The sequence below is a fragment of the Trematomus bernacchii genome, unplaced genomic scaffold (assembly GCF_902827165.1).
Source record: "Trematomus bernacchii unplaced genomic scaffold, fTreBer1.1, whole genome shotgun sequence".
Lineage (NCBI taxonomy): Eukaryota > Metazoa > Chordata > Actinopteri > Perciformes > Nototheniidae > Trematomus > Trematomus bernacchii.
In genome coordinates, this window is record NW_022987313.1 from 627,501 (window position 1) to 654,180 (window position 26,680).

A 26,680-nucleotide genomic window follows, 5' to 3' on the forward strand; every position below is an offset into this window, starting at 1 on the left:
CCCTGGTGATTCCACAGGGGGCTTTCGGAAAGCTGATTTGAACTCATAAAACTTAACGAGATAGTCGGAGGAAAGCTTCACTTGCGTAATCCAAAACAAAGTCAGCAGATCAGCTGGACTACATTTTGTGTAGATTTTAAAAAAGATCCCTGAACGATCAAGAATCACGAAGAGATGACAGCTAACGGCAAGGGATGGGAGATTATTTTTGAGAGATGTCAAGAGGAAGACGCTGGGGACAGAAACACGTGATTCACAGAGAGAGACATAGCGTGCTTCTTTAAAACATGAGCTTTAAGGTTAAACACGATAGAGAGCAAATGTGCAGTCCTGCCTGAGCTTATTAAGCAAATGATCTAATTACAGAATGTTTCATTTTCTTGTTGAACATGGCATTACAGAACTAGGGGTGACGAAGGTGTGTGCGCGAGTAGGAAAAGCCCCTAGGAACATCACTCCTGCCTCATTCGTCATCCGAAAGACTTTTGACGTTTTTTGGCAGAACGGAGCATTTTTAAACAACCTGAAAACAAAACAACAGTGTGTGTGTGTGTGTGTGTGTGTGTGTGTGTGTGTGTGCGTGCGTGCGTGCGTGCGTGCGTGCGGCCTTATCACCAGCTCTTGGCTCAGGTTCGATAAACAAAAGTCTCGCGGAAGACTTACTGTCCACCTGTTAGCCATTGTTTCTAAACGGAAGGAAAAACAGAAAAACACAACACAAACCATTTGGCCTTGTTTTTGTAAAGTGTAGGAAAGTGGTGTGTTCTTGCGGGTGGTCCGATGCCATTTTCAGAAAAAGGAAGGAGGTGGTCTCATTTTCTGTTCCCTCTTAATTTCACCTGCTCCACCACCTACCATCCCTCTTTCGCCTTTTCTGTCTCTCTCTATATATCGCGCTTTCACTGAGTGGCACTGAGCCTTTCAAGCCCTGGGATAAACACCTAACAAAAACCTGCACTATAAAAAAAAGGGGAAATGTCTGGGAGCCCTGGCCTGTCAACGGCAACATTAAGAGGAAATGTTGCTTTGTGGCATTGAGCAGAGCCCCTCTAGAGGTGTGTGTGTGTGTGTGTGTGTGTGTGTGTGTGTGTGTGTGTGTGTGTGTGTGTGTGTGTGTGTGTGTGTGTGTGTGTGTGTGTGTGTGTGTGTGTGTGCATGTAGCTAAAGGGTGGGGGAGATCTGACAGGACTGTGTGAGATGTAAGGTCATTTGCCCACTGAGGAGGCCTGGCAGGAGTTGACGCTGATTGATTAGGTGGAGGGAAAAGATGGAGGACTCACGCCAACCGAGCGAAGAGGAGGAAGAGGAGGAAGTGGATGATGAGGAGGAGGAGGAGCAGGAGGTGGATGATGAAGAGGAGGAAGAGGAGGTGGGGTGAAAAAAGAATTGGAAGCGGGGGCAAAAAGTTGAAATGTGTAAATGAATGTGCATAGTTTTATATCTATTCAGAGCGCTGTATAGAAATTAGATGAGGAGACGTAGGTAGAAGGTGAGGGAGGAAGATATAGGAGGACAAGATTTCAGGAAATACATTAAGTCTGACATGAAGAGGAAAATTAGTGAGTGCTAACGAAGCCTCATCTCAGGGCACTGGAAATGACTCATAATGTGAATAGACGGTGCTTTATAATGTGTGGAAATGTGCCTCATCGCCTTACACTGAAAGGTTGTGCACACAGGATATGCTTCTCACACACACATATAAAAGCCGGTACCCACCTCGAGGGGCTTTTGACTGCGGGGGTCCGTCTCTTCCTTCCCCAGGGCGGTGGGCTGCTGGAGGGTTGCCGTCAGCTGGTGCCTCTGGAACACAAGCGCCTCCTTAAACTCCTGCTTGGTCTTGGTCTCCAGGAGCTTCTGCCTGAAGGAGATGTCGGAGAAGAGCGTGGCGAACGTCCTGCCCAGCTCCATCGCCGTCTTGGTGCTTTTCTGTAAGGGCGAGCATATGGAAGAGGTGATGCATTGTGAAGATGGCTGGTTGTTAAGCCAATGTAAAACCAATAACATGTAGCTGTAGTGACAACACTGACATATTATTATAACCTAATGGCTTAATAGTTCCTTTTGTATGCAATGAGTTGACAAAGAACCACATAAGGATTACACTGGAGTGGGGTTTGCGTCCAGATGATGAATTTAAGTCGAATTTTCATTCTGCTTTTAGCTCTGTTTTGGTCTCCACCATCATGCAAGGGAAATATCTTGCCGTTTAGCCAGCAACGATTAAGACGGTTGTGTTTTTCAAAAGCTTTATCACACAAAACAGCTGCCCCATGAGGTGGAAAATGGCAATGGTTTGTGTTTTGAGGTAATTTAAAAGAGTAATGTAGCGTTTTAGTAAACTAAAACAATAAGCTGAAAGATGCTGCAACGCTTTGTAGATCTTAAAGTGGACCTATCATGCTATATTTGAATAATATAGTGTAGGACCATACCTATATAAGGCATATTTATACTTAACTCAAAATACCACAACAGATCATGCATTTTAGCCATGCCTCATTTCACTCAATTTGAAAAATGTTAGCTCTGTTTTTGCAAGGGCTGATTCTGTGAGAACAGCACCATCTACTGGCCTGGCATATGTACTACAGCGTCTCCAGCGCTTTCGAACGGCAATGGCCGTGGCTGTCTCCTCCTGATTGGTGGAGTTGGCCCAATAGCCATAGCGCCACCGTCCTGACGTCAGGACAGTGTTCAAATCTGGATCAGTTTTTATCAGATCCGTTGCAGCCCCTTTTTTAGAGATTTGGGTATGGAGGAAAATAGAGAGGGTTGTGTTTTCTGACACTTGGTGAGTTCCCTGGAACACCGGGGACACATATTCATGTATAAAAGACGTACAAAAGTGCATTTTGCATGATAGGTCCCCTTTAAGGGAATCACAAAGTCAAAATATCTTTCCCTGCAGGTTTACTTCTACCTCTTTCAAACTACACAAATTAGGTCAGTAAATGTTTAAACAAAAGTCGAGATCACTGCAGCTTCATTTTTTTATTCAAATGTATGGCTTAAAAGGTCGAAATATCACAATTTAAAAAATGGTATTGGTCTAGAATCTAGATCACTATATACTGTCATAAATACTATTAGAAATGTTATATATATTTTTAAATCGATGTGTAATAATTCCTTTGTTTTCCTGGTATTTAATTTGCCAAAAACATTTTCACCTGGTCAATTTATGTATAATTTCCCTTTCAATTCAAAATGTGTTATATCATGATATTGCAATCTATAAGCAATCACAACTTAAAATGCCATTATTGAATATCTCTTACTTGCAGCACATATTTAATGTAATGCACTGAAACTCATGCTTCTATTTCCAATGCAGTACTGGATATATAGAATCTGGTCTGAAAATAAGGACTATGTAAACATTTCTGCTTCAACAAACGGGCAGGTTTGGAGTCGGGTGTTTGGGGCGCTTTTGTCCATAATCCCACATCTGTTATAAATAATGCCATCAGAAGGCACAGGGCGATGGTAATAATGTCCTGGGAGGCTCTGAGACGGTGTGCCAGGGAATGATGATACCGACATGGAGGGGCTCAGCGCGTGCAGCAGAAGCAGCTGCAGCAAACAGAGTAACTAAAGCCTTTAAGCTTTTTCACAGTGGTGACTGAATATCAACCAGAGCCCAGAGAATGGATCTCGATGAATGTAAAGGCTTGCTTTCACAATAAAGCACCTTCAGCCCGACTGCAGGGTTTGTTCTCATTCACTGTTAGAGTGTGCCTACAAAAAAGAATGCATTTCAATGTATATATAATCCACATATTTAATTGTTTTATGTAACCCTCATAACTACTTCTAAGGAAATAGAAGTGTACAAAAGGCACCAAAGTCTGTGTAGGTGGGATGAAAATGCGATGTTTCCTATTGAGATGTTTGTTTATCCCGTGAAACCTCGAGTCAACGTTGACTCACGTTAACCTACCTTTGTAACGTAAATTAGGCACTAATCAACAGGAGCATGAATAATGTTACGCTGCATTACTACGTTTGTTTATCCAAACAATTAGCTTCTCTTAAACGGGCCCATAATGCGAAACATCTTCCGATTGTTGAATAAGGAGACGATGATTTGATTTCAGTCATTGGATCATTACAATTAATCAAGTGAAAATGAGGGGAAATGAATGTCATGTGTGCATTTCATGATACCATCAAATAGCTGTATTGACATGTCCACCTGATGGTGACAGTAGTGAAAAATTCATGGGATCAACGATGCTTTTCTACTGGTATCTACTAGGATACGTCAAAACGTAGTCTCATCAATGCTGATATTTAAGAAATGTGACCTGCTTGTAGAGGAAAAGTGGAGAGAACAACATATTCAGTTGGATTTATCCTCTTGGTTTGAAGGTCACTAGATTGATTAACCAGAGAAACTGGGAAAGTGTGTGTGTAGAAATGTAGTGATCAACACTGTGCGATCAACATCAAAGACTGAGGGAAGCTTGTTCAACTAGCAGTGGAGCTAGAGGAGCTTCTTTGAGGGCAACAGTGAATGAGAAACAGCATTTTTAAAGAAAGGTCACGTCTGTTCGGCACATTCACGCTGGGTAAAGACAACAAAAAAAGCCACAAATGCCGCGAAGCTTTCTAAATGGTGTGTGATGGGAGTACTCACACACAACATGATTACACACATTTGCCCACCAAAGGAATTCCTATTATAATTATCATCATGCCCCTTCAAAGGTTTCTTGTGGCAGAACCAGTGCCCATCAAGGTTCATTGAGACATAACAGTGCTTTATGTTTACTTGGGGCTTAGATTAATGTCTCCGAGAAGGCCATTAGTGGTTGTGATTGCTGCCTGCAGGACTGGCAAGGAGGGCGCTGGAAGTATTTGGAAAACAGGCACGGACACAAATGGAGGGCTCATGGGGAAAACGGAGCCACACAAACAAACAAACAGAAAACCCGATGCAGTTTGCTGAAGCATCGCTGATTGCCAGGGTCACTCCAGCCCCCTGGTGGTTCCACAGTTTGATGGTGGGTCGGGAAAATTGAGTTCTTAGTGGGGGATACCACACTAAAAGTATGCACAGCATGAAGAAATCCCTTTTTTACAGCAGAGAGGCGGTGTAGGATCGGAGGTTTCCAATCGAGAGAGGAACAACAATCAGTGCCATGTGAAGATGGGAGAGTGAAGTGTGTGTGCGTGTGTGTGTGTGTGTGTGTGTGTGTGTGTGTGTGTGTGTGTGTGTGTGTGTGTGTGTGTGTGTGTGTGTTAAAAGCTCAGGATGAAGCAGTGGAGGACAGAAGGGTTGAGTGGTTTGATGGGAAGAAGAAATAGTTCATGTTTTGATGGGAGAGAAGGGTGTTACAGGATATGTGGCACTCCATCGGCAACAGCAGAGGCTGAAGGAGAAACAGCAATACTGCTCAACAGTGACCCGACGGCCAGGACACTCGCGCCCACACAAAACACTGTGAGGGCTTTGGATTGGATTCAGTTCAACAGACAGATTAGCTGCTCTTTCAGTAGCACTTCCTATATTTTTGTGAATTGAGATATAAAACGCAAGAAAAACTGGAAGCACATTAACTTAAAATGAAGATTTATATTTCTTTCACCTTTAAATGGGCAGTCAATATTTTGGAAATGTGATTTGATAGGTTTTACCTTACACCCATAATACACTGTTATTACGCCCATATTACTCCCTTATTCTACCAAGGTTACACTGTTATTAGACACATTTTAAACCCATAATGCACCGTTATTACACTGTTATTACTCCCATGTTACACTGTCATCAAATCAACGTTTCACTAATATTAGAACCATATTACACCCATGTAACACCAAAAAGACCCCCATATTACTCGGTAATTACACTGTTACTACTCCCATATACAGCCTGACAGAGCCTCTCAAATAAATGTAGTAGCATTCTGTGGTTTAATTGTTTGATTATGTCATGTAATGTAAATACTGTGGTTAATTTCTGTTTAAATTACGAAAACCATTTTCCAAACTGTCATCATCACAACATGATTGTTTCTAACATGTGATTATGGTCTTCTTGAAGGAAGCAACACAACAGGTATTTAGAGGCATGGAGCCATACAATCCTGTTGAAAACGAATCTGTGCATTTGGGGGTGAAAATATGCAAACGCAGAAATATAGTGATCCTTATCCATTCAATAGTTTCATGCAGAACTGAGCATGCTTTTAAGCAAACGAAACTGAATTGGACTCATGACAGGTGGCAGACTGGACCAGAATTTTCAAGAGGGGAATAACATTAAAAGTTGGAACTCATGTACATTTTCCTTTTAGTTACAGTAGATGAAAGCAGGAGGGTATGCAAATGATCAATTAGGGATGCTTACAGTGAGATGGACTTTACAAATCCATACACCTGCAGCTAACACACTTTACATGACTATAACACTTCTGCTAAGAGGAGAGAAAAGACTGGCTGTGGAAATAAAATAAACATTTCGTCACAGTCCGTTATTAGTGATTAATTGAAGAAACTAAAAAGCAAATTCATAAAGAAGGACATTTTAGTTGAATGAGAGTAGTAGCTAAAGGCAAGGACAAATACAGTAGATAATGTAAAGAATATAAGAATATATATATTAATAAATGCCAAACAAGTTGGTCTTCAAATGTGCAGCAAAGTGACATAAATCCCCCCGTATCATTTCCTCCCTCGGGGGGGGCGGCAGTTACCATTTTGGACGGGGCGAGGATCAGGATGACATAGCGGACCTCGCAGCAGTTCTCCCCCCAGTTTTGTGGCCTCTCCAGGCGGGAGATGCACACGTGACGCCTCTGGAGATACTTCACGTTGCAGCTGGAGAGCAGAGGGAGAGGTTTTTATAAATGTCACCGCCTCACCTCACCTTCATTTCCATAGATTAACCTCTCTCTCTCCGCAGCAACAGGTATACGGTATTTAAATGTGCTCGGTGAGCCTGCGATCACCTTCAGACAATCATACACACACACACACGAACATATACGTATATGTTAATGTTCACACATAAATATTCTGCAGAGGCGCTCCACACTCAATCCTGCAGTTCAACAGAAATATTGAATTTTTTCAAACATGACTATTTTACCACCTTCACATATTCTCACTTCGAAATAAATCCATGTAGAGTATCTCAAAAAGTAGTAATTTTTTATTTCTATTCTTTCATTTTCATGTTTAGGGAAATCAATGATTTTACCTCCTCAAATCTACAACTCCTCCAGGATTAATATGTTTTATTTGATTCCAAAACCCTTTACAAATGATACATTTATTATTTATTCCATTTAATCCATTGATTGGTTAGTCTACGAATTGTAAAATAAAATGTGACGCCTACAGACTGTTTCTTAAGCAGAATCTCAAACCACAAATATTCCATTTGATTTGAATGTAACTAACAGCGGGAGAGGCAGATTGTTTTTTCATTTGAGATGCTATAATACATTTATAAATTCACAAAAAGTCTGGATTGATTATTGTTGGTTAACCTCTTGTATTACATCAATATTTCAACGGACACATGATGTCTTACAGGATGCAGAGCCAGGACTGCTGGTACTGGATGCCGGTGGCGGTGGCTGTAGCTCCCTGGATCGTCTCTGACAGCAGGTGCACTGTAGGGGAAAGGTCAGAGGTCAAACGCAAGTCAGATGAGATCCACCTCCAGTCCAGTTTATCCTCACATGCTCTTATTCTCTGCTACACTGTTAAATCCTTCTTGTGCAATACATGATTATTAGCTGCTTTAAACTATCCTAAACATGTACACATTCATTACCGCATTTATGCTGTTTAAACATATACAACTGGCTCTGATTTCTTCATCCAGCCTAATGGTGTGAGCCGAATGCCTAAAAACCCTGGATAGAAGTCTGCGTCTCTGTCTGCATCTCTGTCTGCTGTGCCAAGCCTCTCAATGTGATGTCTACATCAGAAGTTTCTAACAAGCTCGCCTTCTGCTTTAGTTGCTTCTGGCAGTCTGCACAGTGTGCAAACACCGCAGCAACGACAAACTAATGACAGTGTCCATCCAACCCCGGATAACACCAACGCCCGTGTTCACAGATGAAACAAAAACACATTATTCTGACCATGTTTACAACAGGACAAATCATTAAACACGGGCAGCTAGGGACACACGGGGGGGGGAACCAGCTCGCTGCTTCCTAATAAGAGAGGAATCTCCTTTCTCACACTCACAGGGATGGATAATAGTGTTTGGGGGGATATTCTCCAGCAACCCCGACTATCCTGAAACCCCTCGACAAGATTCAGCGTTTTTCAGCTCGCAATTTTCTCGACTCATCAGCACTGAGAAAATTACCGAGTGGAAATGTTTTGTATGGTGAGCAGCGGGGACGATCATTTCCATATCATTCAGATGTTCCCTGCCACTGGTTTCCCCTTTTTCTTTCTGTCTGTCTTTGTCTTCCTCTCCATCACCCTCTCTCTCTTTTACCATGCCGTCTCATCAATAAACTATCCTCCATTCATGCCAGAAAATGATGGGCGTCACCATGACAACAGTATCACAGTGCTCAAGGAGTGAGAGAGCCAGAATCAGAGAGGAGAGGGGAGGGGGGGGGAGAGAAGAGTACGAGGGGTATAGAAAAAGGATGAAAAGAAGCCTGTCGAGAAAAAGGAAGAAACATTGAGACACGAGAAGGAGGAGACATGAAACTGAGAGAGAGGAAATGCAAGCAGAAACAGGGGCAAAGGAACACCAAGGGACTGAAGGGGGGAGAACAATGATAGCAAAAACAAAGAACAAACTAGAAGGAAAATGAGAGTGAAAAGAAGAAGGGAGAGGGAGACAGAGAGGGAGGGAAGGGATGGAGAAGTAAAGGAGATGGACTGGGATTCAATTCAATTAATAGCAGTAAGCCTGACAGCCATGTAATAATCAAAAACCATCCAATTTCTTATTGACGTCAGTGAGGAGAGGAGGGGAGGGATAGCAAGAGAGGGCCATGCAAACAGAACAAAAGAAAAGATCAGAAGATAAAGAGAAGAGTGAAATGTGATGAAAAGTAGATGTTACCAGAGAGAGAGAGGTGAAGATATTGGAGACAGAAATATAAATGTGCGAGGGGTTTTTGTGGTCTTCCATAGCAACAGAATACATGTAAGACCACCAGAGAGAAGCTCACACTGCTACTGTAGCCTTCATACTTCAATATCTTTCAGTGGCAATTCATTTTGTGTTTCTAAGTGAGAGAGATTCAGCATTGGAAATAATTCAACCGCCAGAGCAAAGCATGAATGCAGGTGTTCAGGGTTGACTATCAATAAGCGTGGCAAGCTTTTACAAAACGACTGAATGAATAGTTAGGTCGAGTGTTGTGAGTTTTGGGATTACATTATTTTGTTTTTGTATCTGCCATGAATATGAGAAACATGTTTCCTCATAAAAGTTGACAACTCCATCAACAGTGTACGTCAGGTTTAAAGTATCAATCAGTGAAAAATGAATACTGGACGACGAATGGCTTCTGCAGTAGTTGCAAAGATTGTAAAAATCCGGGTTTGTTTACACAACTTCAACTGAGATTCAAGGCGAGTTTGGAGAAACAAATTAATTGTTTGTCAAACTTTGCATGGACTTTTTTTCTGTGCAGCGAAGGTTAAAACATCCATAAATAAATACACATTTGATAGGAGGACTTTAAATTGGAAACAAACGATCAATATTCTCTGTGTGAGAGGTCATTCCAACCTACTGTCTTAAGTCAGTTTTAACCTCTTCATAGAAAGGAATGAAACTCAATGCCATGAATTCTCCTCCATGAATATGTGGGAAGTGTGTGAGTAAGGTTTCTTATGTGAACAAGTGGCAGACTAATTAAGACTTGCACATTTGACACTTGTCACTTAAGTGAAGATGTCTGCACGGTTTCATCAGCTTTTGGTATGCAAGCACCACCGTTCTCCAGAAAGGGAGAAAAGAGAAACCACAGATGCTCACACGCAGCATATCAAATGTGACAAACTTCAATGGAAAGTGATGAAAAAATATGAGAGAGGCGAGACCGGATGGCTGGATTGGCCCCTTTGATCTCTGTGGATGTTTGTTGGATTTTTTTTTACTGCATTATTCACACGGTTTGGTTTGAGGGGGGGAAAAACTGATTGCAATTTCTGTAAATCAAACGTGGATAATCCACTCTGTCACAAACAAGAGAGAGAGACAAATCAATTACGCTAAAGCGGTTCAAAAACACTGATGTTAATATTTATATTGGCTGACGCACCAGTCTAACATCAGCGGAAAATCTACAGTGATAGACGTACAACACACACACTGAGGTTCTTTGTTTCTGTGTCAGTGTGTGAAACAGCCATGAGCCTTTGGGCAAGGAGACCTCAATGAATCTCGATGATCTTATGACGTCTTAAAGATTAACTTTGATCGCAACCATTGGTAGACCTTCCAGCGAATACACACACACAAAGGGGGGATGATTGGTTTCCTTCAAAGCGTGGAGAGTGGAGGGCACTTTGAAGGAGGCGATTAAAACACAGGAAGGATCTATACAGCAGTGGCAAACGAGGCACTGTACATTAGGAATTCGTCACAGCCAATCACCATGCAGCACACATACGACTGATGTCACATGACAATGAGAGGGCCACAAGGACTGGGTCAATTGCGGATCCTTATTATGTAAAGAGGTTGTCATTATCTTCTATTGGCTTGCATGAAAACAAATTGCTTTGATGGTAAATAAACCAATGCCCCATATGGATATGACATCAAAGGCAAGTTCTGTAAAAGCTAAATTCACATGTTATGATCAGTTTGAAAACTAATATATAATCTCTAAAAAGAAAAGTCAAGGAAATATCTCTGACCTCAATAGCGATAATGTGAAGATATCGTAGGGTTGGACATTGATGCTTTCACAAAATATTTAGACAAGGAGAAGATTTAATTTGTACACGAACAAACTACTGTAATTGAGAGACCAGTTTGAAAACATTTGTAAATAATCTCCCCAAAAAAGCCAAGGAAATATATATCTATTACCAAAAAGGTAAAAGTTGTCTCCTTGAGGTAGGGCTGGGCGATATGAAAAACATATTGCAATATTTTTGACCAAATTCCTCAATATAAATTGTAACAATATAGGGTTGGACATCGATGCCCTAACATAGTAATAAACACAAGGAGATTTTTAAATATTGCTAAATGATCATCAGTAATATATAGACCATGTATGTAAACTACTAAGTAAAGCTTCAAGTCTGGTGAGCAGCCGTTGAACCCAGGAAAAGACTAACAATATTCTTAATCCAAGACCTTATCCAGTCTCATATCACGATATCGATGTAAAATGAATATGGAACAAAGAGAGGAGTCACGTTGATTGGAGGAGATCTGAAGAGGCATCGATATCTGTGACAGAGGACGGATTGCTGGTGTCTGTAATCATTTGATGACTCAATGGATCGACCCAGTCCCGAGCATGGAGGGGAACACAAAGGGCATACTGATGGTGATTGGTACACAAGCAAACCACTGATTGCAGCCTCATGGCGGCTGATGCTGACATTTACATCCAATTAGCACATCTTACCATCATCAAAGAAAACGAAACTTTGAGACTTGTCTGCATGTGGAGAAAAAAGGGAGAAAAAACCAAGGAGAGAAACCAGAGTCAGTTCAGTCACCTTTTCAGATCAACAGGCGACCAGAATCTAATATAGTACACAAATGAAGACACTGAAATACACACTCTGCAACCACACACATATCGACACACTTTCTGGTTAACAGGCACGCACATAAATATCTCTGCTGAACAGAAGCTTCATTTCCTGCCCTCCTTTACCTCATGCATATTAAATATCATTTTCCAGAGAAAATCCCTCAATGTCTCGTCTTTGTTAGGCGCAGAGCGATCTTATCTTGATTACCGTCTACAGGCTATTATCAAAAATTGGATTTTATCACTGATAGTGTGTGCAGAGAAACCATACGTCAATGAAGAGATCAAGACGAGAACAAATGACATGTGTGGCCACAATTTTTTCAACGTGGAAAAAGAGCTTGAATTAATGTCACCAATTTAGTATTCTGATCATTCCCGCAGAACGCTACAGAGAGATTTTCACGGTGAAAAGTCATGCCGCCGGCCTGGAAAAGATATGTTATTATAACAGAGAAGGCATGGTGGGTTGATTCAGGAATACACCGCACATTGTCCTGTGAAACAGAATTAATCATATGCAGAATATTCAGAGTTCCTCCTGTCAGACGATGAGCATGCATCAGCACAAAGTATGTTTGGAAAGTAATTATCCTCGTGCTTCAACAGATGCATACTTTTGGTTCACTAAACAGGTTGTATGTGATATTAAGGATCATCAAATGTGAAAATGATTGCAGTTAAAGGTTTTTTGAAGACATTGTTAAGCATTTTTTTTTTTAGGAAAAGAGATCCCCCTCTTTCCTCTACAGCTTTGAATTGATGTGAATGTTTTTCAGTCTGATTTGAGCTGGCATAAAAAAAAAAAAATCAGGAGGATTATGCAAATTGTGGCAAAGTGGAAAGCGGGTGAGATCGATCAAAGGTGACAGCAATTTAGGGAGAAATGATGGTACAGTCATCACAAACAGGGCCCACAATCAGCGGGGCATGTAGCACGGTAGCCGCTAACAGCATCAAGGAGGAAGAGAGGGAAACACAATTAAACATCATTACTGAAATATTGACGATTAGTCATTCTGTGGCAGGCGCTCATCACTATTGTAAGCACTGTCATCATCTTCAATGTCCCGTAATCATTTATTGGTTTGAATAGTTACTGAGGATCTTAAAGCAGGAAGTGTTTTTTTAGAGGCCGGCTTAGAGTTAGTAAAAGTTATTTTTGTGTCCGGAGCACTCGCTCATTTTAAGGGTTTTCTTATCTTTTTTATATATGTATGATAAACAAATCAAAGAGACAGATGATGAGTTAATAATGTCTTTATATTTTATTATATTCTGTAAATAAATAATTCCCTGTAATCTGTAATGTTTAAAAAAAATGAATATTTAAGTCTTATTCCATCTGATTTACAGTAAAATACAGAACCAGTCTTGAGGAGTATTGAAACTAATTTCAATGTCATTTCCCCATTAGTTTAACTACGTTTTGCAGAAGCTTCAAAAGATAATATTTTCTTAATGTTTTCTAATATTCTGTAAATGATTAATTCCCTGTAATCTGTCATTTCAAATTAAGAAATATATAATATTTAGTGTTCATCTTGTTGATAATCATACATAACCATGGTTTGGGAGTATTTAGCTCAATGTAATTAATAATCACATTTGTTACACAAGTACTTCTTTGTCACGGTTGTGGGGCCATAAAGGAGACTAGTAATTATGTATGTGGTGTATTATCCCATTCCTTCTCCACGGGCTCTTATTATTAATGCATTGCATCATCAGCAATGCTGTTCGTTATCCCGCTGAACAATGTGTGTAGCCCTCTCTGGATCCCAAGACAAAAGTGAACCCAAAAAGAAACAGCTTGAGTTGGCACCTCTGCACAAGTTATAGCAGGACTAATTATCTCAGAGGGCTTTTCATCTTTTTTCATTTGGGTAATTCGCCATTCTCTCTGTGGCGGTTATAATCTCGGCCGTGTTCTCTTTATCTCTCAGCTGTACAGTATTACACTCCAAATGAGCCAGCCATATCGCTGCAGCAGAGTGAGCGTAGATACGGCAGAAATTAATACCTGAAGAGATATGTCCTGTTGATAACATACTTACGTGCAATATGAATGTATTCCCCAAAGGCCTTTGTTCCCCCCCTCCCCCCCCCTCATCCTGACATGTGTGAATGTTCTTGATTTTAATTCAGGTGTCCTACATGTCACTGTCAGTGAAGGGAACTCATTACAAAATACTGGAGAGACTGATTTGAGAATGAGGAATCCATGTTTTGAAGTGGTGCATGTTCCTATTAAATAATTAAAAATACCAAATAATAGCTTGAAAAAAAGACCTATTATGATATGAATGCATATTTGATAATGTAACCTAATTTCCTCCTTTTTGTTCTGTTCATTCTGTAAATAATTCTGTTTGTGAAATCCATCTGTAGATATTATTCAATAGCTACAGCTTATCTTTGTCGTCATTATTTGTTGCATAATTGTGGCGCTGTTACATCATTCTTCTCGTAATTAATTATCACCAAATTTCCATCTACCATTCCCTACATCCCTATTCCAGCCCATGCATTTCGCCGACGTTTTGTTGCACGATATTAGTTTATGAACACTAGGACTATTAATCTAATTTAGCACTTTGATGCAAATGTGATTACCGACTATTACTGATCATTTGGAAATATTTTAGACATCGTTGTGCAGACATTGGTTTATAACTATCACTCTATTGCCGTCAATTCATTTTCATGATAAAGTGTCACTGATTTAAAATGTTTTCCTTTAGTTTACAATGTGTTATACTATGGCTGCACAATAAATGAAAATGTTATCAAAATCCCAATCTGGACTAGTGCACTATTCAAAAAATATTTGTTAAAAGCTAAATATGTGTTTAAATACCATTTTTAATTAAATAGTGTGGCGTTGTAGAGATATCTCGACCTACATATCAGAACTTACTGACTCATAAAACACATTTGTTGCCTCTTAAAAATGTATGTTTCAATGGTAATGAGGATTATAATAAAAATATTATGAATTACTCTATTAACCTGAGTTATAAGTTATTATGTATTGTTGAAATGTATTTATTTCAACAAGGACCATGCATACAAATACATTAAACTCAGAAAAGAGAAGAGATTAATTTTGCCAGATTTGAGCTAATAGCTGATTTCTATCTGCAGTCCTTATTGCAAATTGCAATTTCAGTTCAAATAATTGCAAAAATGTGTTTTTTGCCATACTGTAAATACTGTTATATTTGACTATATTTTTAATTTTCTAGTTCTCTACCTGTGTTTTTAATTCTTGTTTTACTTGTATGTATGCACCACGACACCAAGTCAAATTCCTCGTACGTGTAAACCTACCTGGTAATAAACCTGTTGCTGTTGCTGATTCTGATTTATAGAATTTCAAAAGGTCTCTTCTTTTGCCTCTGAGTGGGGTATTCTGGGAGAGAAACAGTGAAGTAGCCGCAGCCACCACAGCCTGAGAGTCTCAGAGAGCCATTTGAAAAGCTAAGTGAGTGATCGATGACAGAAGTCAATTATCACCTCCCCAATCTGTCAGAGTTGAGCGTCACACACCACCCACCTCCGACTAACCATCAGCCACTGCGCACACCAGCTCAGAACGACAGGAAAACACCGGAGGCAGATACATGACAGGCAGCCCTGACACCACCATTACCTCAACATGTTCTTATAACGGCAGGAAACCCCTCTCATTTCACCGCCAGCAAGATTTATGTGCTGGAAACATTTAATCTGGACTGACGTTAACTAAAAAGAAAGCAGAGTTTGATTGGTGAATGTTCAGTACAGCTTCAACAATGGCCACATACTGTTATGTAAGAGGGCGGATTCCTCTAATGGGCTGAGGAGATCCGCCTTAACCAAGAGGCTTTGCTGCTCAGCCAACGGACCTGCTCTCAAGTGACTGATTTAATGTGAGAGGGGTCTGCAGGCTGGGAAATGATCGCCAAACCTGCAGAAACTATATGGTCCTTCATAGGAAATGTATGTGTTAGAAGGGAGTAAGGTGTGCATGAAGTCTATCCAATTAGCATATATATATACAAATTCTAGCTACAATAAACCACATTCTTTTATGTCCAAAAAGGAAGAATAATATGTATAAATGTTTAAACAACTTGGTTAATTGTTTTATTACCTTAGCTGTTTTCAACCTTCTCAAATTAATTATTTTTTGGTTTTATCATTGATTGAAGTCAACAAGAAAGAGTGGCACCATGATAAACATTTTTAAAAGAATACCTACTACTAACCAAGAGACTTTGCTGCTCAGCCAACGGACCTGCTCTCAAGTGATTTAATGTGAGAGGGGTCTGCAGGCTGGGAAATGATCGCCAAACCTGGAGAAACTAAAGTGCACTTTATTAGGAATGTATGCATTAGAAGAGAGCAAGGTGAGCATAGAGTCTAGCATAATATATCTAGAAAATATTGTAACATTTTAGGTACAATAAACAACATTTTCCAAAAAGGAAGATTAATATGTATAAATGTGCAAACCATTTTGGTAAATGTTTAGATTATTGTAGCTGTTTTCAATCTTCGCAAATAAATTATGTTTGCAATCTTAAAATGGCACCATGTTGCATTTTTTTTTAAAGAATAACCCAACATATCTTCAATTATCTTAAAAATATTGAACTACTACCAGGAATGGGGGGAATGAAACTGGATTTTGTTTTACGATAAAAGAAAATTACATCAAAATATTGTTCAATTTATGATATTGATTTTTTTGTAAGTAAATAACTGCTTTTATATGAGAGGATTATTTGCACATATTTAAGACATCCAAAAAAGGGTTGATGTTCCCTCTATTGCTGTACAGTAGATTCAGTCCCAGATTGTTTTAATTCACATTCAATTCTTTTTACAATTACCTTGACAAATATTGAACTACTACCAGGTTTGGGGACAGACAGGATTCCTTTTTTTTTGTGATGTTTTCCATGGTTTTGTTAAATAAATAAAAACCATGTTTATCTTATGCTTGTGCATTAATGTAGCACAACCACTTGACAGTTTTCTCCTGTGAAACATTTGATGTCTGCACATGTTAATGGCTGCCAACAGGATTCAGCGCATTGAGCTTTATTTGTGTCTACTTCAAAAAGCCGCGGGGCAAATGGACAGCCTCGTTCCAAACATCACAAACTCTCCTTTGGGTCTTAAAAGCTTCTTGAAGCATTCGCGAGTCAATCTGACAAATCGGCTCCCGGGCCTGAGCTGAAGCTAATTTTCAGGTAGGTGTTGACATGTGCACACTTCAGATGTTTTTAGGTCAGGTGCCTTGATGGTAAAAGTTCTGTCTTATTGTGTTTAAAGAGTTGATTGTATCCCTTTTTCCCTCATGCTGGATTCTACATGCACGCTGACAGGTTTATCTGCTTACCGTTGACCTCCTGCGCTCCGGCGTCAGTGAACAGCATGCTCATCACCTCCTCGAAGTTGCAGGTGGGTTCGGATGAGTTGCTGTCCTGGCCCACGCTGTGCAGCATCCTCTTCAGAACGTCGTCCAGCGAGGCGGCGGTCTCGTCCAGCAGGATGGTGGCCCGCGCCAGGAAGCCGTCCAGGTCCCTGTGAGCCCGGATCTCCTCCTCGAAGTTCATCAGCTTCACATACTGCGGGAAAGATTGAAATTGTTCAACGTCTGATGGTGTTTGAAGTCAAAGTCAAAGTCAACTTTAATGTCAATCTTACTCAGTTTGTGTTTACAGACAGAGTGATCGAAATGATCGACACTTTTTTTTTTATGCTGCTATGGACAATCTGCAATAAATGCACATTTTATGGACAATCTTGCACCAAAGATATTGATATTGAAGTGACTGTTATTTTGTATATATTGATTGTTGTGTTTTTTTTATCTTAAAGTGTGCATATGTGTAAATGTGTCTGTTGACTGTGTATATAGGATATACATATTGTATACATATTTTTATACATATCTGTATACTGTATAATTTTACATTCGAGATTGTTGGAAACGTCATTTCGATCTCTCTGTATGTCTGTTGAATGGTCAATTCTGTACTGATTATGCCAATCAGTTTAATGAAGAAGGCTAAAAAGCGATGTCAAAATGTATTGAGTTTCTGTATAATTGGACCTAAGTCACTTATTTCATATAAACTATGTTCATAGATTTGTGTTGTTGTGTCTTTAGTTAGCCCTAAAAAGACTATTACTGTCTAATATGTATTTCAAATAGGGCTGAGGGATGTGGAGAAATTACAAAATATAATTATATTTTATGACCGTTTTACCTCAATATTACAACAATAATGTATAATTGGTGCATTCACAAAAAAACTTACACAATTACGATTTTTGAAAAAGAATGATCAGTAATGTGGATATAAAGACTTAGTCAGTGAAGGCAAATAATAAAACAGTATGATTAATTCTAGAACATCTCAATACGTTACTGTTATTAAAGGTAGGGTAGGTAAGTTTGAGAAACCGGCTCGAGATCGCTAGAATTTGAAAATACACAACCGGAGAAAATCTGCCACTTCCTTATAGAGCCCCTCCTCCAACACACACGAACGCGCACATGACCAATGAGGGCACGAGATAAGTTTGTGCACAGATGGAAGGCTGACAGGCAGGTAGGCCATCCAGTTATTTTAGCCGGGCCGGCTAAAATGATTGGTCGTGCTTTTTACAGTATTACGGCTTCCACAGATGACATTTTTTTATGGATTTTTTGTCAAAGCACTTAAGATATTCATTGCTATCGGGATGTTAAGAGCATTCCATGGAATATAACAAAAAGTGTATCTCGAGCCGGTTTCTCAAACTTACCTACCCTACCTTTAAGCCTTCAAAACCAAGAAAAAACAACATGAAATATAACAATATCCAAAATCTAAGACAATATTTGTTTTCTATATAGTGTTTATACGGCTGTGCTGTCTCTGATATTGCATATTGGAAATTGAGACTACTAAAAATGTATCTCTAGAGATAACTGTAGTTAGCCAACATCATTTTAAGGAGCACGTCACTTAACATTTTTCAGTACTATAAAATAAATGCTATAAACGCAGGACAAATGTAATAATATTGCTTAAAAAGATTGGCCAACCTCGACTAATCTCATTATCAGGAAACATTTTAGTCAGATCGTGTTTTATTGATTTCAGTTTGACAAAGGTTTGAAAGATCTTGCTGTCAAGAGGATTACTTGGATTTCCGGCAGATCAGAATTTATTGTCGTCTGTGTGCGAGTTTAGCAGTACAGTCTGATCTCCTCCTGTTAAAAAATGTCAGTTCTAAATAGTCAGTATCATCGGAGGGGATTTAACATGTTGTGGCTAATTAAAATGCGTAGCGTGGGTTAACACAAAGCACAATATCAATAAAGAAGTAAAGTGCCTGCCAAGTTATCCCATTGATCGTTAAGCAAGCTACTCAGGAAGATGTCAACAATCCCACACACCGCTCCAGCTGTGATTACAATTAGAGATTTGGGCGCCTGGACCCAGTCTATCAAAATCACCAATGTAGGTTAAAGATTGTTGTTGTCTTTATGTAGTACAGCAGATTGAAAGGAACTCAGAGTGTTAAAACCAAACTTTTAAGTGAAAAGTATCACAGATACCAAAAAGTGTGAAAGTGTGCCCCCGGGCCGCCATTTGCCCATCCCTGATCTACACCCCCCCCCCTCTGAGCCAAATACTGTCCTTTTTGAAAACATGGAACTATGCATCCACCCTCCAAAGTTCACTAAATCGCACCAGTGGAGTCTGAGAACCACCTGAGAAGAACACAGCTCGATTAAGAGCCCAGACACCCAGCGCTCCTCGATTTCATTGATCGCGTGATTGACAGAAATTCTGAAGATGAGTGGGTTCCCTGCTGTTCTTTTAAAAATAAAACAAGCACAAGAAGAATCCATATCTCCAAGTCTGTGGAGATATTTGTGTACAGGGCTCTATAAATACATTTGATTTGTCCTGTGTTCGTATGCTACATGTCTCGGGTTTTGGTTCAGTTTTTCTTCTGGTCAAGTGATTCAAAAGGTGCCAATTGAAGCTAATTTGGGAAGATTTGAAGATACATTTTAGTCATACGCACTAAGGTCCACACAGTATCTGCTGGAGAAAGCATTGGGGAATTATTTCCTGAAGTTTTGAGTAAGAAAGCAAAAAGTATGCCGCTGTAGCAGAAACATCACCACATCAAAAATGTATTCTATATTCAAACCACTTCAAAAAATAGAATCATAGCACAATTCCTGACAGGTAAGTGAGGATGTGACCATGTAAAATAGATTATTTTTAAACCAGAAGGAGATAAAAAACAGGCAGGAGTGTAAAACAGAATGGGGAGATTAGTGAAGAGAAGCAGACAAGCTGTTCACAGGAACAAGGCACAACAAAGTGAAATCTGACAGCTTTGGTCACCAGTTTAAACTAATGCCCTCTGGGTGCTGCTCTAAACTCCCTGAACCGTGGGGGGAGAGCAGTCCATCTGTAGTGCAAGAAACGGCTTGTTGTACATGTATATTACACATACCTATTACCAGGGTTGGGAGGGTTACTTTGTAAATGTAATCAGTTACTGATTACTGAATACATGGCTCTGAAAGTAATCCGAATACAGTTACAGTTGCGTGTCTTAAAAAAGTAAGGGTGGGTTAACTCAGCCTCTGAGAAGAGGAGCGCGCAGTGCCTTTCACGCACCACCTTCACTGTGTTTACCTTCAGAATCATTAGAAAGGCTAACGAGCGACCGCAGGCTGATGTGTTTTAACCACACACACCTCTACACACACACACACACACGATTTAAACGCAGACTTTTGTTCCTCCATGTTTCGTTGTCGCTCCCTTTTTTGGTCCATCTGCGGCGGCAATAGGTTTTGTGCTCTGTGATGATTCGGCTGTACCTTTAGTAATGAATATTAAATGTTGTGAGGAAATCTTTCCACCAATAATTCCAATAAGTAATCCAAAATGTATTCACTTCAGGTTTACGAAAGTAACTGTAATCAGATTACTCGTTTTTCAAATGTAACGCGAGCTGAATACAGTTACTTGATTTTTGTATTCTGATGACGTAACGCCGTTACATGTATTCCGTTACAACCCAACCCTGCATATTACTCGTTATAGGAGTAAAATGAGACTGGAAAATGGTTGCTGGTATCAAAGTATGTTGGATACTTTTACATTTTTACTTTTACATCTACTCGGAAAATAATAACAAATCAGAGCCGGTTCAAATTCTCACTTTACTCTACACCATTAAGTCTGTCTTTAATGCTCACTTGTGATGTGAAGCTGTGATGTCTCGACTGGGAAATATACAAAGGTAGGGATGCAACTAATGTCTCTTTTCATTATAAATGAATTAACCGACTGTTGCCTAAATTCATTGATTAATTATTCCATTAGAATGCCAAAAAAAATAATCAAAAATGGCATGAATGAAACTCAAAATGATTTAGTAGCATATCATTTAGATTTAAGAAGATGCAGCCAGTCATTTTCTTTTTTGACTAATCAGATACTCAAGGACCATGTGGTTGATTTACACAGCTGCATATTTCCATTTTATCCCGAGTATAGTTCCTGTTGATAATTGGTTTACTAATAAATCCCGTCAACTCACAGATATCGCTGAATGTGTGGCTTCTAGACAGATAAGTAAGACAGATATTGCTGCGGTGAGTGAGAAGCATCATCCTATGAATTTTAATTTCCTTCCTATCTAACGACATCCCACCAAAATTGCCTTTGTCATTTTTGGAATATTCCACCCGAGTAACCCCTTCCTTTTCTTGGCTGACTTAAAAAAAAAGTTGTCTGCCGATTTTCATCAGCAGCAGGCTTGATTAATGTTACTCGTCTTGTCTGGTCGACCCCGGAAAGCCCTGAAATTTGGATGATCTAAATTGCAAAAGTCCAGAGGCAGAGGACACCTGTTTTAAAGTCCTGTCACTGTGCGCACACTTTAAAATACCGCCACAGGACTGAGGCTCTTCAGGGCCAGAGAGCAAAGACACACTGAGTGAGAATCTGCAGACAGTTTGAAATAAATTAAACCGTAAGAGAAATATTTACAAGAGCCAAGAATTCACACACCAGTCAATTTTAACTGCCATTTTACAACCTTGCTTGATCAGATTAAAACAAATACAATCCAGACCCTCTGCTCAGCACATGCAGTCCGGATTCGGAAGCGTTATTTAAAGGAAACCTATCATGCTATATTTAAATGATATATTGTAGGGCCATACCTATATAAGGTATATTTATACGTTTCTGTTTTCAAAATACCAAACAGATCATGCATTTTAGCCATGCCTCATTTCGCTCTATGTGCTGTTTGCTGTCTACGAGTCTGATTCTGCTGACCACGCCCCCCTGCAGGAGAGGGGAGACGTGCTCTGATCAGCTGCTGGGCTGTCAGAAGAGGGGGAGAAAAAAAGATCTCCGTACTCCGTGTTTTATTATATAGAGTCGTTATTCATTTGTTTTAAAGCTCAATAAATAACAAAGAAGACCTTTGACCGGCACTTTTCTAATTTTGTCCGGAAGATTTAAACTTTAACGGACATCTTGACCGGCGAAACAAACTGAAACTGAAACTCTGCCGCACGGTCCCCTCGTTCCTTGGAAGAGGCGGAGAGGTGGGTGTTTGTCATCTGCTGGTGGACTAACCGGAGAGAATTACAGTGCTTGCCTCGACGGGGAGGGATTGCATTGCAGCGGGAGCAAACGCTTGCCTCGGGGAGGGAGAAAGAAAGCCACAGCGGAGAATAAACAGAAGGGTAACCATGGTAACTAAGTCTTCTTCACTGCTTTTGTGGCAGACTACAGCGCCACTTACAGGCCTGGCATATGTACTACAGCGTCTCCAGCGCTTTCGAACGGCAATGGCCGTGGCTGTCTCCTCCTGATTGGTGGAGTTGGCCCAATAGCCGTAGCGCCACCGTCCTGACGTCCGGACAGTGTTCAAATCTGGATCAGTTTTTATCAGATCCGTTGCAGCCCCTTTTTTTAGAGATTTGGGTATGGAGGAAAATAGAGAGGGTTGTGTTTTCTGACACTTGGTGAGTTCCCTGGAACATCGGGGACACATATTCATGTATAAAAGACGTACAAAAGTGCATTTTGCATGATAGGTCCCCTTTAAAGAATTATGATCCTGATATTTCCTCTGGCGAAACACTAAAAGAACCGGCTCCTAACATGGAACAAAATGAGCGGGCAAACAGCAGAGTGGCATGAAAAAATAAACAGCAGCAGACAGCAGTATCACAGAAGAAATTCACACTGACAGCACAGCTATTCAGACGTCAACTATATTTTACATAAATTAGATTTTTTTTTAACAGACATCCCTGTGCACTGTGGAGCTGTGAGCTGTTACAGTGTGAGGGGAGAATAAGAAGTAGACTGGGTCTCGGTATCGGATGGTAATCATGACTACTAAAGTTAACTTACTAAACTTTAGCTTCAGTTACTGACTTTGACTGGGCTCTGGTTTCAGACAGAGGGTGAAAATAGGTGCTGCAGCACAGGCAGTATGAGAAAAATAAAGACCTTTTTGAAAATTAAAGCATGTAAAAGTATAGGTACAAAATACAAATATGAACATGTAAATGAGCATAATATTTCCTCTTAAAGGTGGGGTATGTAATTTTGGAGAAACCAGCTCGAGTGCGCTAGAATTTGAAACTACGCAGCCGAGGAGAGCCCCTCCTCCAACACACACGAACGCGCACATGACCAATGAGGGCATGAGATAAGTTTGTGCACGAGATGGAAGGCTGACAGGCAGGTAGGCCATCCAGTCATTTTAGCCGGGCCGGCTCAGATGATTGGTCGTGCTTTTTACAGTACCACGGCTTCCATAGATGAATTTTTTTAATGTATTTATTGTCAAAGCACTTAAGATATTCATTGCTATCGGGATGTTAAGAGCATTCCATGGAATATAACAAAAAGTGTATCTCGAGCCGGTTTCTCAAACTTACCTACCCCACCTTTAAAGAAGGCATTTAGTTTGTAGGGGATGGATTTTCTTTTTTGTTGTGTACAAGGTACTGTTTTATAGGTTCAAATGAAGAAAAAAAACAATGTAGGAGCTTGTATACAATACTGTGTGCTTCTTTGTTATCTATCCTACTAGATTTGAGCTGTAGAGTGCATCTTTTTGCTACTGAAGTAAACATGTTACAGGGTAACTAGGATCTGACTGGAGCTACACTGTATTGACAGATGGCTGCACTCATTATCGACAATGTGCCAAGTGCCCTGACTGCCAGAAATCACCTTATATTTGATGAATATTCATGCTCACCTTTCTTGACGTGTTCAGCAACACACAGCCAGAGTCGTCAGCGTCTGAGGAGAAACAAAACAAGAAGTACAGTTTCACATTTGAATTAAAACGTGATTTTTTTGTCTCTGTAAAAGCGCTGCAAAAATATGTTCACTATAGATTGATCTGATGATTATGTTCTACATTATGAGTTTAATGGTTTGTTCTATAAAAGGTCAGGAAATACTGAAAAACATTGTCATAGGCAAGGTGATATCTTTGAATGTTTAGTCTTTACAGTCTGAAACCTAAACACATTCACTCTACTATGATATTAAACAAGATAGGAAGGACATTTCCATATTTAACATGCTGAAACCTTTCCTGACATTTTTGCAAGGAAAATTACTTTAAAGAAGTTGTTGAAATAAAATGTTACTAGTAAAAATGTATTTCTTGTAAGTCTATATTGACATGTGTATTTTACAAACTAAACCTTTAATTGATCTTAATAAGAACGAATATGAATAGACCAAGATTCAGAATGTGTATCTTGGGGAAAAGATAAACAAAATAATCTTTTATCTACTTCTTAAGATATTATGTTCATGTTGGCAACCTACTTGGACAGAAACAAGCTCTGAGAGTAGGATATCATTCTGGAAATGTATTTTATTTGAACATTATTGTGATGTTTAATTGATTTGCTCCGTTTTATGTCTGGGTGAAACGTGTTTTATGCAACGGTTATTCCCTTTACAATTCCATTCCAATAAGGAATCTGAAAACAAATACATTTAATAAATATATGTAAAATGTAGCTTAATGATCTGTATTTGCATTTAAAAGCATGCTCTCCTCAACAGAGCATTCAATATTGATGCTGCAAACTCTGAAATAAAGATCACAAGTAATAACCACTAAGCCAGGAAAGCCAAGAGAAGCCCGAGACCCTTTTTCTAAAAGTGAGAACATTTTTCGAGAGGCGAGTCTCTAAATGCTCTCATTGAACAGGGATGGGAAGTTCTCCGCTGATAAGGTTTTAATACACACGCCTGTGGAGCCGAGGCAAGCGCTCAGATAAAGAACAAAGGTCTGGATTTTCCCAGTGTCGGAAAAAGGGAAAAAGGAGGAAAAAGCTTTTATGTTAGAAAACAATACGGGGACAAAATGAGGTTTCAGTCCCTTAACTAGCAGCCTCAGTACCCTGCTGACTCTCATAAAACAGTCCGTCATTGCCGTTACATAAGCACTTATCGCCGTTTGCTGTGGGGAGGACGTTATTGGGTTACCACGGGCTTTCCTCCTCTGCTCCACGTGATGCACTATGGCGGCTCCGTCTGGAAATCAATCAGTGCTTAACCCCTCCCTCCAGCCATGGAAAAAGCAAGAAAACCCCCCTTTAACAAGCCAATAAGCCCTAGGAAAGCACCAGGATGTCATAATATCAATAAACCAGCCACAAGTGTACATTTCGGAGTCTGCAGGAAAAAGACCGGGGCTTTGATTCCAACGGCAAACACCTTGCCTTTGTGAAACCCTGCAGGCGGTGGAGTGTAGAGCCCCTACCTCTGAGACGAGGCTGTGGCAGGGGGCATGTGTCGCGTGCAGTGGATTTGGTTCTTCAAAGCCTCACAATCAGAAAGCACGGCTGGGCTGATCCGCTCCCAGAGGGGAGAGCGAGCCGCGGCTCTAATTGAAGTCAGGCTGCAGCCGTGAGGAGATATTCATATATTCATATAAGATTACCTCGTCCCCAATGATCACCTCCTTCTAATGGCCTCTGTACGTCTCAATATACTCTGTGGCTTAGAGTAATCCCGGATCCTTTCAGGGTTTAGGAATGAGGCAGAGGAAGAGTTCAAATGTGACACCAGTGTGTTTCCTTATTTGATTACATGGCACTGCAACTGTTGATTGTAGCCACAAGTGTTATGTTATTTTCAGAGTGGAGTGTTGTTTTATTTCAGTCATTAAGTGACTGACGATGGCTGAATTACATCTCTGTCCTTGGGTTAGGGCTGGGATGTGTTTAAAACAGAACGTGCATTTCAAATATGTGGTAGAATAATCCCAAATGATTGTGATGCTTTATTTATTTACTCTTTCTTTATGTCTGGGTGAAACGTGTTTTATGCAACTGTTACTCCCTTTACAATTCCATGCAACATGCAAACTGAAAACAATTACATTTACTTAATAAATACATATCAAATGTGCCCTAATGATCTGTATTTACATTGAAATGCATACTCTTACCAACAGAGCATTCAATATTGATTGTGCAAACTTTGGAATAATAATTGGTAGTGTATAGCTTCTATTCACACCCTTGAGATCAGAAACAGTTGTCTCCAAAAATGCACATTTCTGTTTCATTAACTGCAGATGATGTTACTTTAAATGAAGTAAACCTCTTAATGGTAAATGTTTTCAATGGATTTTTGGTTTTAGTTTCAAGATGTCTACACTACTATATATCTACTGTATAAAACAAACCCCACACAGTTATCAAGGTCAGGTATTGACCTTGGTCCATGCCAAAATCCTCAAGTTCCCAGTGAGCGACGCCTGTCCTTCCTCACGACTTTTCCACTTGAGTTTTCAGCCAAATTGATTGAACTGAAATGGAACAGAGCCCAGCGCTGGCAGGAATATAATCATGAAATCAATTATAT

At 39.9% G+C, this 26,680-nt stretch overlaps 1 protein-coding gene across 7 annotated transcripts in view; it reads right to left on the reverse strand.

Annotated features, from left to right (window-relative positions):
- slc4a11 (solute carrier family 4 member 11) overlaps nucleotides 1-26,680 on the reverse strand; it is a 115,905-nt gene that overhangs the window by 24,323 nt on the left and 64,902 nt on the right. For 5 of the 7 annotated variants that reach the window (XM_034124385.1, XM_034124413.1, XM_034124404.1 and 2 more), the window contains exons 4-9: nucleotides 24,042-24,085; nucleotides 17,116-17,344; nucleotides 11,592-11,624; nucleotides 7,547-7,628; nucleotides 6,705-6,828; nucleotides 1,720-1,929 (exon numbers count right to left, since the gene is read on the reverse strand). In XM_034124385.1, coding sequence (XP_033980276.1) covers nucleotides 1,720-1,929; nucleotides 6,705-6,828; nucleotides 7,547-7,628; nucleotides 11,592-11,624; nucleotides 17,116-17,344; nucleotides 24,042-24,085 — 722 coding nt within the window. The other 2 variants (XM_034124411.1, XM_034124414.1) reach the window with 2 other exon arrangements.